The sequence below is a fragment of the Alligator sinensis genome, unplaced genomic scaffold, assembly GCF_000455745.1.
Source record: "Alligator sinensis unplaced genomic scaffold, ASM45574v1 scaffold583_1, whole genome shotgun sequence".
Taxonomy (NCBI): domain Eukaryota; kingdom Metazoa; phylum Chordata; order Crocodylia; family Alligatoridae; genus Alligator; species Alligator sinensis.
In genome coordinates this window covers 2,905,379-2,917,940 of record NW_005841983.1, presented here as the reverse complement: position 1 = coordinate 2,917,940, position 12,562 = coordinate 2,905,379, and the positions used below count along the sequence as shown (strand labels likewise).

At 45.6% G+C, this 12,562-nt stretch overlaps 1 protein-coding gene across 5 annotated transcripts in view; it reads right to left on the bottom strand.

The window, feature by feature from the left end:
• CTPS2 (CTP synthase 2) overlaps positions 1 to 12,562 on the bottom strand; it is a 128,366-nt gene that overhangs the window by 21,239 nt on the left and 94,565 nt on the right. For all 5 annotated transcript variants that reach the window (XM_025201129.1, XM_006021232.3, XM_025201130.1 and 2 more), the window contains 2 exons: positions 10,908 to 10,963; positions 9,283 to 9,379 (listed from right to left, as the gene is read on the bottom strand). In XM_025201129.1, the coding sequence (XP_025056914.1) occupies positions 9,283 to 9,379; positions 10,908 to 10,963 (153 nt within the window). The remainder of the gene's footprint in view (positions 1 to 9,282; positions 9,380 to 10,907; positions 10,964 to 12,562) is intronic.

Genomic DNA, 12,562 nt, shown 5'->3' with positions numbered 1-12,562 from the left:
GGTGGGGGGGGGGGCCCCCCCCCTGCCACTGGATCCCGCCAGTGCCAGGAGGACCTCAGATCACTCTATTATCTCTGTGGAATAGTCTGAGATCTGATGATGGCTGATCACTTAATATGATCTGGAGATACTCTTCTCGTGAAACGTCATAACTTTGTTACTATAGTAGACAAGGTTCTTTGGGTGAATCTGATATCTTTTATTAGACCAACTTAAATAGTTGGAAAACAATTATTAAGCAAGCTTTTGGGTTCAAAAACCCTTTGTCAGGCTAAGGAAGTTTCTGCGGTTGGTGTGTGCTCTTCCTGGATGGAATGAAAAGTAAAGAAGCAAGAGGCTGGGCTGGTATGCATACAAGACAGGTACTCAGTGAAAATGTAGATTGAGGAGTCAACGGGTGAGAGACAGGCTGGTGGGGTGGGGAGAGAGAGAAGGGGATTACCATAATTACCTGTGGGGGCACATTTCTCACAAGAAAACCACTCTCTCTCCAATCTCTCAGTCCTGATCCTCAAAGGAAACTTACAAAACACTTCCCAGAGACGAGCCTATGAACTCCACTTCATCAACCTCCTGGATACTAGAGATCATGGACTAAATATAGACATTGGATTTATGACACATTATAACCTGCCTGACATCTGACTCCCCAGGTAGCTCTCCACTCTCCCCCCCGCAGCCTGTCTCTCACCCATTGACTCCTCAATCTACATTTTCACTGACTACCTGTCTTGTATGCATACCAGCCCAGCCTCTCGCTTCTTTACTTTTCATTCCATCCAGGAAGAGCACACACCAACTGCTGAAACTTCCTTAGCCTGACGAAGGGTTTTTGAACCCGAAAGCTTGCTTAATAATTGTTTTCCAACTATTTAAGTTGGTCTAATAAAAGATATCAGATTTACCCAAGGAACCTTGTCTGCCTATGTCCTTAGACCAACACAGCTACAACCTACACCCCTGTTACTATAGTAGTGCCTTTAACAGGTGTTTTACTTCTTGAAAGCATGTATACTCACATTTTAAGTGCAGTTAATGCATCCATATGTCTGACATGGCCCTTAGTAAAGCACCTTTTGGTAGACTGTACCCACAATGATAAATTTTACTTCAACAAAGAGCAGCTACAGAATACTGGTAAATAATTGTGAGTGTAAGAATGCAGAGAAAAACCAGGAAAAATAAGGTCCTTTATAGGACTGGAAGGGAAAGACCATGCCCCTGCTACTGCTGGCAACTGCATCATGGCTAGGGACAGAAGGTACACATAAGCTAGTTTAAGTGATCAGAAACTGGTTTAAACCTGTAACAGAGCAGAAGTTCAGTGCACATAAACTAGTTTCAAAATGGCTGAGACTGGTTTAAGATAAACCTGGTTGAATGTAGTATCAGACTTAACTGATTTGGGTCAAACTGGTTTATGAAACTTCTGTCCCAGACCCTTTCCTGGTTCAAATTAAATCACAGTCCCCCAGCATCCCAGCATGCTTTCCAGCCCTGGGCTGGGCTGTTGTGTCTGTCTATTCCAGCAGAGAAGGGTTGAGGTGGGACAGGAGACAGAGACTACCCTGCCCTCAGGCAAACCCCAGCTGGTGTCTGGGGCCAGGGAGGGGGTTAAACCCACCTTCCCCTGAGTACAGAGCTACCCTGCTGCTAAACTTACTACTGGCTGTGACTGTGCACTAAAAATCCCAGAGGCACCTGGAAGCAGGAAGGGGAAGTGATGAGCAATCCTGGAGAGTCCTGCTACTGTGATTGTGGACTGCAAATCTGAAAGACCTCAGGGGCAACAGGAAGACGAAGCAAAGACACAGCCAATGCTGGCTATGTGCCAGAAAGGCATACTCTAGTGCCCTTGGATTCTGGCCGGAGCCACTGCAGGCATGTGACTGCATTTTCTGAATCAAAAGTAAATTTCTGTCCAGTTGTCTGGACAGAATCTCTGCATCTTAAACTAACCTTCAAAGATAGAATTGATTCAGCCTCAGGCTTTTTGACTATCTATACTTAGCTCAAATGTCTTAGATTGATTCAGTTCTTTCCTAGAATTATTAAATTCGGTCTTAATACCAGTTATGCAGTGTTTTGGCCCACTCTCCCACTCCTTATTAGAAGGCTGTTCCAGAACCTCACTGCTCTAATGGTCAAATCCCCCCTTATAATTCCCAGCCTAATTTTAGTTATGACTACCTTCAGTTATGGCTGAGGCACTTTCTAGTAATACAAAAATAAAGTGTTGAGTAGGTGTCCACACATTCACAGCCTAGTTGGAGTGATACAAAGTCATCTCAAAAGTGTGCTCTCCAACCACAGGGCAATAAAGGGACTGCTCCTTTGTGCTGGTGTCAGCTGGAGGCAAGCTCTCTGCCATGGTTACCTCAAGCAGATGGCAGTGCCAATATCAGCTAGAGGCAGCTTTTCTGGCTGTTGTCGTGGGGGAAACCATTGATTAGTTGGCAGCCACGGTAGGAGAACCACTGGCTCCCTGACAGCATGTGGGAAGCAGAAGAGGCTGTCATGAAACTTCTGCTGCCCCACTCTACCCCTTCCAAGTGTACAGTTGGTTCAATAAAAGAAATCACCAAAAATTCTAGTTCTACTGAAAATAGGTCCCCTGATACATCCTACATTTGCCTTTCTAATGTTGGATCATATTGCTGTCTCACAAGCTATATTTACCCAGTAAATTTACTGTCCCTGTGACAATGTGTTCCAGCAAGCTTATTTATTAACCCGTGCTCAATGTACTCAAGCAAGTTTATTAACCTGCACCAGGATGGCTGAGTGGTTAAGATGTTAGACTTCAGATTCAATGGATATATGTCTGTGTGGGTTTGAACCCCACTCCTGGCAGCTGCTGTTTACTTCTGCTTAACACTGGTACAGGTGGTAACCACCATTCAGGAAAAAACTAACTCCTGAATGCCCACCTTGCTTTGGTATTTCACTGGACCATGAGGACAGTCAAGTGAGATAAGGCTCATGGGGTGCATTCAGATGAGCCCGCAGGTGCCTCTTGCAGCGCCTCAAATGTGCAGGAACAGAAAAAAGTTCCCCTGTAGTGTGGGGGTGAAATTAGACCCCCCCTAGATATCCAGAGGGATATTCTTGAGATCATTGTAAAAAAAAAACAGAGCAAAAAAAAGCGGGGCAGGCAAAGGAGGCTGGGTGTTCTGCGGTTGGCCTTAGCCTTTGCCCTGGTGCTGAAGCACACTGCCTGCCTGTGCAGGTAAGTGGGGGGGCAGGGTAGGGGGCCATGGAGGGGGGGACCCCAGCCCCCTAATAGCTGCCAATCCTGCCCCCCTGAAACCAAGCATCCCCACAATTAAAAAAAAAAAAAACAACAACCCTGGCACTCACTAGCAGTACAGCTGCCTGTTGGTGTCACCGCCCACCCCCCCCAGGCCAGTGGGGGGCCAGGTAACAACCCTAGCCTGGGCCCTGCTGCCAGGAGGCCCCAAAGCCCTCACAGCCCCTGCTACTGGGGTGAGTAGAGGCTATTTTTTTCTTTTTTTAAATGCTGAAGGGGCAGTCATTGGAGGGCTGGGGGTGCAAGCAGGGGGTGGGGCCAGGCAGGGCAGCCACTGGGGGTAGGGGTCTGGGAGGGATGAGTTGCTGCAAGCACATGTATCTGCATGTGTGGACACGCCCATAGGGGGCATGCCGGAACTGTCAGCCTCCCCACTGCAGATGCTGAGTGGGTGCAATGCCAACTAAAAAAGCTAGACATTTATAAGTCAGCAGGACTGGATGAACTCCATCCGAGAGTGCTGAAGGACCTGGCTGAGGTCATCGTAGAACCCCTGGCAAAGCTCTTTAAGAACTTGTGGCACACAGGGAAAATTCCTGAGGACTGGAAGAGGGCCAACATTGTGTCCATCTTCAAGAAGGGGAAGAGGGAGGACCCAGGCAGCTATAGGCCAATCAGCCTAACCACTATCCCAGGGAAAATCCTGGAAAAGCTCATTAAAGAATCTATGTGTGATACGCTCACGGAAGGTAAGGTTCCGAACAACAGCCAGCATGGCTTTGTCGCAGGTAGGTCTTATCTTACCAATCTCACCTCCTTTTACAACCAGGTCTCTCGCCAACTGGACATGGGAGACAAGGTAGACATTATATACCTAGACTTCCAAAAGTCTTTTGATCTAGTATCCCATGATATCCTTGTGGGAAAACTACAAGATTGTGGGCTCAGCTGCTTGCTGGTTCAGTGGCTGGGAAACAGGCTACAGGGTAGGACCCAGAGAGTTCTCATGAATGGATCTGTGTCACCCTGACACGAAGTGGCCAGTGGTGTCCCTCAGGGGTCCGTGCTTGGTCCGGTGCTTTTCAACATCTTTATCAATGATTTGGATAGAGGAGTGAAAAGCTTGCTGGCCAAGTTCACAGATAACACCAAGTTATGGGGCAGTGTAGCCACACCAGAACATAGGTTGCTGATACAGGCAGACCTGGACAGGCTAGAGAGTTGGGCAGACTGGAACCAGATGAAGTTTAACACTTCCAAGTGCAAGGTGCTCCATCTGGGGGCAAATAACCCTTAACATACATACAGGCTTGGAGGTGACAGCCTGACCTGCACCACAGCTGAAGGGGACCTAGGGGTAATGACTGACCACCACATGAACATGAGCTATCAGTGCAATGCGGTGGCCAGCAGGGCAAACAACATGCTGGCATGCATCAACTGATGCATCTCATGTAGAACTAAGGAAGTGATAGTCCTGCTGTACTCAGCACTGCTGAGACTGCAGCTGGAGTATTGCATGCAGTGCTGGGAGTCACACTTCAATAAGTATGTGGAAAAACTTGAGAAGGTCCAGAAAAGAGCCACCCATATGATCAGGGACTTGCAAGGCAAGCCATGAGAGGAAAGGCTGAGGGACCTGGGCCTCCTAAGCCTAAAGAAGAGCAGGTTGAGAGGGGACTTGATATCAGCTTACCGCTATATCAGAGGAGTGCATCAGCAGCTTGGTGAACAACTGTTCACTAGGGGACCCCTGGGGAAGACCAGGACCAATGGATATAAACTCCTGGAAGGCCGCTTCAGGCTTAATACAAGGAAAAACTCCTTCACAGTCAGGGTGTCCAGACCGTGGAATAAACTACCTCTAGAAGTTGTGCAGTCACCTACCCTGGAGGTTTTCAAGAGGAGACTGGACAGTCACCTTGCTGGGGTCACTTGACCCCAGTTGTCTTCCTGCCTAGAGCAGGGGGACGGGACCCGATGATCTGCAAGGTCCCTTCCAGCTCTTAACAATCTGTGAATCTAAGCTCCAGTGTTCTGGGCAGGCTGCCTCCTAAATCAGAAGCAGTGCACTTACATGGACAGCTTGGGGAGTAGGTGAATGGCCACCAATTTCAAGAACCATGTAGATACAGTTGCCTGGCTTCTGATTTTGGAGGCCCAGAGCATCAGCATGCTTGAGGGTACCACTATCAGGAATGGTAAATTTACTGTATAGATATGACCATAGCCGTGTTGTGATAGAATAGTATACCCAAGTCTTATTTCTCCTTGGTCTTTTTCCGACTGACAATTTAGAGCAGTAATTTTTATTATTAGCCTTCCATGTATAACCTTATACTTTATACTACTGAATTTCATCCCATTTCTATTACTTCAGTCCTCAAGATCATCCTATTTTTTCTGTATTATATCTTGGCCCACCTCAGTATTGATGCCTCCTAGCTTGTATCATCAACAAATGTCACTAACACACTTGTAGTTTTGTACCATGGTCATTACATGAAAATTTTAAATCAAATCAGTCTCTAGATCAATCCCCGAGGAACTCCACTTGTAACCTGGCTCCAATCTGACCCTTCAGTAACTGGCTTCTGTTGTCTTCTTCTTAGACAGGTCCTTGCCACCCTTACAATTCTTTGACTAATGCCCAGTCTCCCACAGGCTAACTAATACTTTCCTTGTGACACCGTATCAAGTGCTTTACTGAAGTCCAAATAAATTAGATCTGCTGCATTTCCTTTATCTAAAAAAATCACTTATCAAAGAAAAACATCAGATTAGTTTGTTTTGATGTACGTTTGGTAAACCCATGCTGCATTTTACCCCATTTACTTGCGTCTAAATGTAATCCAGAAGGAATTAATATATATAATACAATAGTGACACTTGAAACAGCTGTCACCATTTATGTTTGTATTCCCATTGGATTAGGATCTAGGTATATGATACATTTATTCATTATCCAGTGCTGAGAATAGTGGGGAAAAAATCTTACTTGACCTCACCAGTTGTGATTTCATTACTTGGTTCATTTTACCACATGAGATAGTTCCCTAAAGCAGCAAAACAAGATGATGAAAAAGCATCAAAATATTACCTGTGGGGATAGTCTGCTGAAACGCTTTTCCAACCTAACTTGATATACTGTATGTCTGTGCCTGATTTCCAGTCCCCCTGAGCTGATCATTTTTCCTCATGAATGATCATCAGTCTTCTTGCAGGTTGTTGTGAAATGCAGGTTTTACTGATGTTCCTATTCCTTTCACAGTATCATGAAGTTTAAAAATCCTGTGATATTTCATCATGCTCTCTACATAAATAATTTCATGTGGGGCAGATACAATAACCTTCCAGTACTAATCATCAGCATGCATAGCAGAAGTAATCTATCAGGAGCAAACTGAATAAAAATCACCATGGCAGTTATTAATTTATGAGTTCTGATGTATTCTTTAGTGCCTGATTGAGATGATGGAAACACATCTTTATTCAAACTGGTTCAAAATTAAAGTTTTGATCTTTAATGGAAGTAATAAACTCAGAACTCCCAATCTTGTGTCTTAGCAGTTTATAATATCCCACTTCTAAGGCAGCTTGGAAGCCTGAATACAAGATTATGGTAGCAAAACAATTATATCAGTCTCAGAAATGGTATTCTGTCTAATGCCGACATTTTAAACTTAGATCTAGAAACCTATTTCAATTTACTTGCCTAGGTAGCATGTACGTAGCTATGTAACTGCAATTTTTGGCATTTCCACATATTTGGGAAATACATCCCCGGGAGGTGCACGCAGCAGCAGGGAGCTGCGCCCCCCCCCACCGCCTGCACCCCCTGGATGAGCCACCTGCAGCTCCCTCCTGCTCCTGGTGGGGTCACATTCACTGCCCTGGCTGGTGTCTCCTGGCAGAAACAACATCCCCCTGCCCTGGGACCGGGGAGCTCCTGGCTCCAGCTCCCTGATCAGGGGCAGGGGACTTGGAAATAGCTGCAGAGGAGGCAGTCTTGGCCCTCTTCCCCAATGCATTGGTTGGGCAGCTAGCAGCTAGCTCACTGCTAGCTGCTCCACTGGCAGATGGGAGCAGGTGGCTGGGACCTACCCCCATCCCTGCAGCTCTTTCCAAGTCCCGTGCCTGAATCACCCAATTTGTACATGGCACTGGGACCTGCCCCTTACCAGTACAGTTCCCAGACCCCACCCTACATGCAGGGTGTCATGGATCTCCCAGGTGCCGTTCCCCAATCGCAATCTTGGAGCAAGGGGCTTGAAGCTCAGTGCTGCCAAACCAGGGCCATATAGTCTCTGCCTGGGCTCTGGTGGTGGAGCCCACCCCAAAAGCAGACAGCTCCTGGGGGCAGGGAGCAACCTCCCACCCCATGGTGGATGGCAAATCTGCTCCTGGTCAGTCATCTACACAAGCGCTACTGTGCCATTACTAACTGAAACTAAATTTGCTACTTGCATTTGCTGGCAGCAAAGTTACTCACAATTAGGGAGGTTTATTGCATAGTAAACATGTCCATGTGTAGACACATGTGTTTACTTCACAGTAAACTACACTACTATGCAGCTAAGCATCTCATATAGATGCACCCATTGACAATAAAAGTCCTACCTGGCACTGACCCTATTGAGTCTATTCAACCTTTCTCCTGAAGATTTTTTTCTTTTCTGAAGTATCAGGACAAAAAGTAGCCACAAAATGTTATTCTCCTTTCCGGTAGGGTAGTAATTGCTCCCAGATGTCCTGTTTAAGATGCTTTATGGGCAGACAGGTGGGTGAGGCCAGGATCACAGAGTGAGGTGGTGGAATGGTGAGATCATGGGGCTGGGGCCTGGGCCAGAGCCGTGACCTGCTGTCTGCATGCCTTTGTGATGGGAATGGGTTCCATGACCCTAGCCCTGTGCTGTCACTGCCCCAGGATCCTGGACCTGGCCCCGGAGGCAGCAACTTGCACAGTCATGCTCACAACCCTGGAGACCCTGGGATTGCATGGCAGGGACAGCGCAGGGCCAAGGCTGAGGCCAGGACAGAGCCCTGGTTCTGCAGGCAGGGACATGCAGGGCCAGGGCCTGAGGGGCCCTGGCCCTGCCCTGTGGGGTGTGAGAATATGGGATCTGTAGGGGGAAGTATGCGGAGCAGTTGGGGGGGTCATACGTGCATGGGTGTGTGTGAAGGGGAGGCTGCCTGGGTGCTAGATCCTGGGAGCTGGCCAGGGGTGAGGAAAGGGAGGAGAAGGTAGGAGGCACATGCAGCAGAACTTGCTAGGGTGGTGTGGTCCATGGCTGCCCCTGCAGTGCTCCACAGAGGACCAAGATCCACCTGCTCCCACCAAGGGCAGCCCATGCTACACTCCCGCTTGTGCCCACTGGCCTGGCCCTGGCCAGTACACACAGCTCATCATGCTAGGCAGGAGGAGTGGGTGGAAGGCAGCTGTGAGCTGGAAGTGGAGCTCCCCATGCTGGGGCAGGAGCCTCTCAGCTGAAGCTTCCTCCCTGCTCAGAGTGGCACAGCAATGGCAGGAGCAGGAGGAGGAGTCACCACTGAAGGTGAGGGGAGCTGAGCAGCACTTGGGTGGCTGCAGCCACACTGGAAGCAGCCCCGCCAGAAGCTGGCGATGCTGGCCAGGACTGGGGTCAGTGGGTGCAGGCAGGAGCACAGCACTGGCTGCCCTGGAGAACGCCACAGACCAGATCTAATTAATTGGAAGGCACCCCCAGCAGGCTGAATCCAATCAGTTGGCACAAGCTATATTTTGCCCACCCCAAGCTAGAATTTTAGCTTTTTCGAAGAGTAATACGAGTCCTTGATATCGCATTGTACTCGTAGTCCTGGGACAGATGTAGAAGGGAAGGGTTCCTAACATACTTATGAAGCCTTCTCCATTTGGATATAGAAGTATGCTTGATACCCCAAATTATTCAAAACAATCATGTTCATCTTAGTCAGTGTCTAGTCATTATTCTGATTACATGCAGTTCATTTTAATACAGACAAAAAGTGTTACAAAAAACTGAGCCACTTACTTTCCAGTTCAATGATTTCCATTCTATTCCCTTCTGTGTCATGGCCAACAAACTTTAAACCCTTCTCTTCAAAGAAGCGAGTCAACTCAGGGTTCACCTCAAAAATTGAAAAACAGTAGTAATATACAGATTAGAGCAGATTATATAAATAATCGCTTCTCGGCCTCTTGAAGGCTCAGATCAAGTGTTGTACTCGGCATTAACAAATGTATGGCTAGGTCAGGTGCTGGGAATTATTTCTTGTTTGATTTAAAAAAGTCTGCAGTGGAAAATGGTACAATAAATAGTTTTTAAGAAAGGTAAAATTAAGTAATATTTGAAAAAGTGTGAAAAATACCTCCAAAATACTAACATGATTTCTACCACCAATATACTATATTTGTATTGCGAATTGTTAATATTCTAAAATATGAAGATAATATGCAAATATTTGAAAATAAAACAAAAGATAAACCTCCAGTAAATAGTCATTTTAAGGACAAACAACCCCCAAAGAAAACTCCCCAAGACTCAGGAAACAAAGTATAAGTCATGCAACTTCATACATCATCAAACACAGACATATACAAGGAAGCTCACAAGCACATGGCAGTCTTACCCTAAACACATTAATAATCTCAATCTCAGTCACCAAAATTGATACCCTAATAATCTTAACTCTTCTCTCTGTGGCATAAATTTGGTCCTGTGATTCTTATCTCCTAGACTTCATGGGTTGATTAGTGTTGTTTAGTCATAGCTTTAGCCATGTTAATATTTTTTGTATTTTTGTAATATTGGATTTGTAAGCTTTACCTCATTTGCTATCTTGCTCTTAGCAAGAAGTGTTAATGAGCTGTATGGTTTGGAGAAAAAATGTTATTAATTGGCAGGCAAGAAAACAGGATAATAAACAAGTGTTTTTTGCAGGGCATACAGCATGAGGTGCATAGAGTTTGCAGGATGGGAACACTGTCAAAGCAGCACATTTGGGAAGCAGTCCTATTCTTATTTTGTCATTAGTACTTGTTTACTGTAAGTAATTCAAACGGTGCCTGGTTTAACTGATATAGATGGAGATCTAAAAGCCACATACAGTTTTATTCAGAAAACTTGTAAAACAGTTCCTCATTATACCTTTCTCCTTTGACAGAAATAATGATGATACTTATCTGCTAGTCTGCAGAGCAGCAGAGTGACTTCCTCTAAATGGATGATGACAATAGATGATCATACAATAAACTCTGGTCACTTTGCATTAGAGACAAAGCCTGTCATGTATATGACATATGCAAGCTCAATCAGGATGAGAAGCAACAATCGTAAAGAGTACTGATCCCATTACTTCTGTGCTAAAGCGTTTGAAACCAGTGGAACTTTTGTCACTGACTTCACTGGAAGCAGAATTAAGTCCAGTATCACTCTTCAACGTAGCTTTCCCAAGACGCAATATTGCCTCCAAACTACAGAAACCATTAGAATAGATCTAAATATACCCAGGCTCCTAAGAGTTTGCATCCTCTTTATTCAGGAAAACCCCCACTGATTTCAGTGAGAGTTTTGCTCCTAAACAGATAGATTTAGTCCTTCGTAATTTATCCATGCTGTAAACACTCGACACTATATATTACATTAGCAGTGCTTACTTCATATCTATGCCTGTGTCGTTCCTCCACAAAAGCTTCATCACCATAAAGCCTCCCTGCAGAAAAAGTAGGATAGTGATTAACGACAGAGTGCAGCTTCCATTAAATGCTTTTAGATAACAGAAAATATAAGCCCTTTATACAACCATGTATAATTGTGTTTCTAGGGTTTGCTTTCAGTCCATGGTGTGCTACACATACAAGGAAAATCTCAAAAAATTCTCACATTCAAAAAAAGTGTAGAGTGAAGGAAATTCCATACCCTTTTACTAGGGTTCTGTTCCATTTTTATGAACAAAGCCCAGCAACTGACATAATACCTGTATGAATCCACCTTGAAAAAAGCCATGTTTTCTCCTTGTTTCCCCCACTTCTTAAGTCCAGTGACTTTGGAAGCCCCTCAGTCCAAGTGATTGCCTCTGCATTGGGAACCTAAAACTCTTTAGGTTTCGATAGACACAACCAGCTAGAAAAAACTAACATTCTAACAGGAGTTTCAATTAAAGGTAACAAACCAAATTGTGCTCTTTGCTCATACTATTGTAAAAGGTATAACCACACCCAAAAGGATACTGAAACTGCCTAACATCAGGAAAATTTGTCTAAACACTGCAGTGATCGTACTGGCATTTGATTGATGGAGTTAAAATAGAGTTATTCTAGGGTTTTGGTTTGTTTTTTTAAAATATCATTCCAGTTTAAATTTATTAGGACTGAGGGTGGAATTTCTTTCTCCTGTTCTGATTATCAAAGCTTTCTCAAGCCTCTGACATGCATGGAAATGGATGAAGCTACTGAAAATGATGGCAGAGACTTACCACATATTGCTTCATCCTAACTCTGATCTCTCCATCAGCTAATGATAGTGACTACACTAGTGATTCTCAATCAGGGTGCTGCAGTACCCTGGGGTGCCTTGAGATCTTTTCAAGGATGCCATAGGGTGCCATTCAATGTTAGGCATGCAAACACAATTCACAGGATAAACTCAGAGATGTCAGCTAGGAATGAGTAGTGTTTCATAGATTTCATAGACATTAGGGCTGGAAGGGACCTCGGAAGATCATCGAGTCCAGCCCCCTGCCCAAAGGGCAGGAAGTCAGGTGGGGTCATAGGATCCCAGCAAGATAAGCATCCAATTTACTCTTGAAGGTGTTCAATGAAGGCGCTTGAACCACCTCCGGTGGCAGGCTGTTCCAGACCTTGGGGGCTCGGACAGTAAAGAAGTTCTTCCTTATGTCCAGCCTGAAACGATCTTGAAATAGTTTGTGACCATTCGACCTCGTCATCCCTTGGGGCGCTCTGGTGAACAAACGTTCCCCCAGATACTGGTGGTCACCCCTGATAAACTTGTAGGTGGCCATCAGATCACCCCTGAGCCTGCGCTTTTCCAGGCTAAAGAGCCCCAGGGCTCTCAGCCTGTCATCGTAGGGTCTGCTTCCCTGACCTCTGATCATGCGCGTGGCTCTTCTCTGGACTCTCTCAAGCTTCTCCACATCCTTTTTGAATTGTGGAAACCAAAACTGGACACAGTACTCCAGCTGCGGCTTCACTAAGGCCGAGTACAGGGGGAGAATGACGTCCCGGGATTTGCTTGAGAAGCATCTATGGATGCAAACCAGAGTTTTGGTCGCTTTACTAGCTGCCGCATCGCA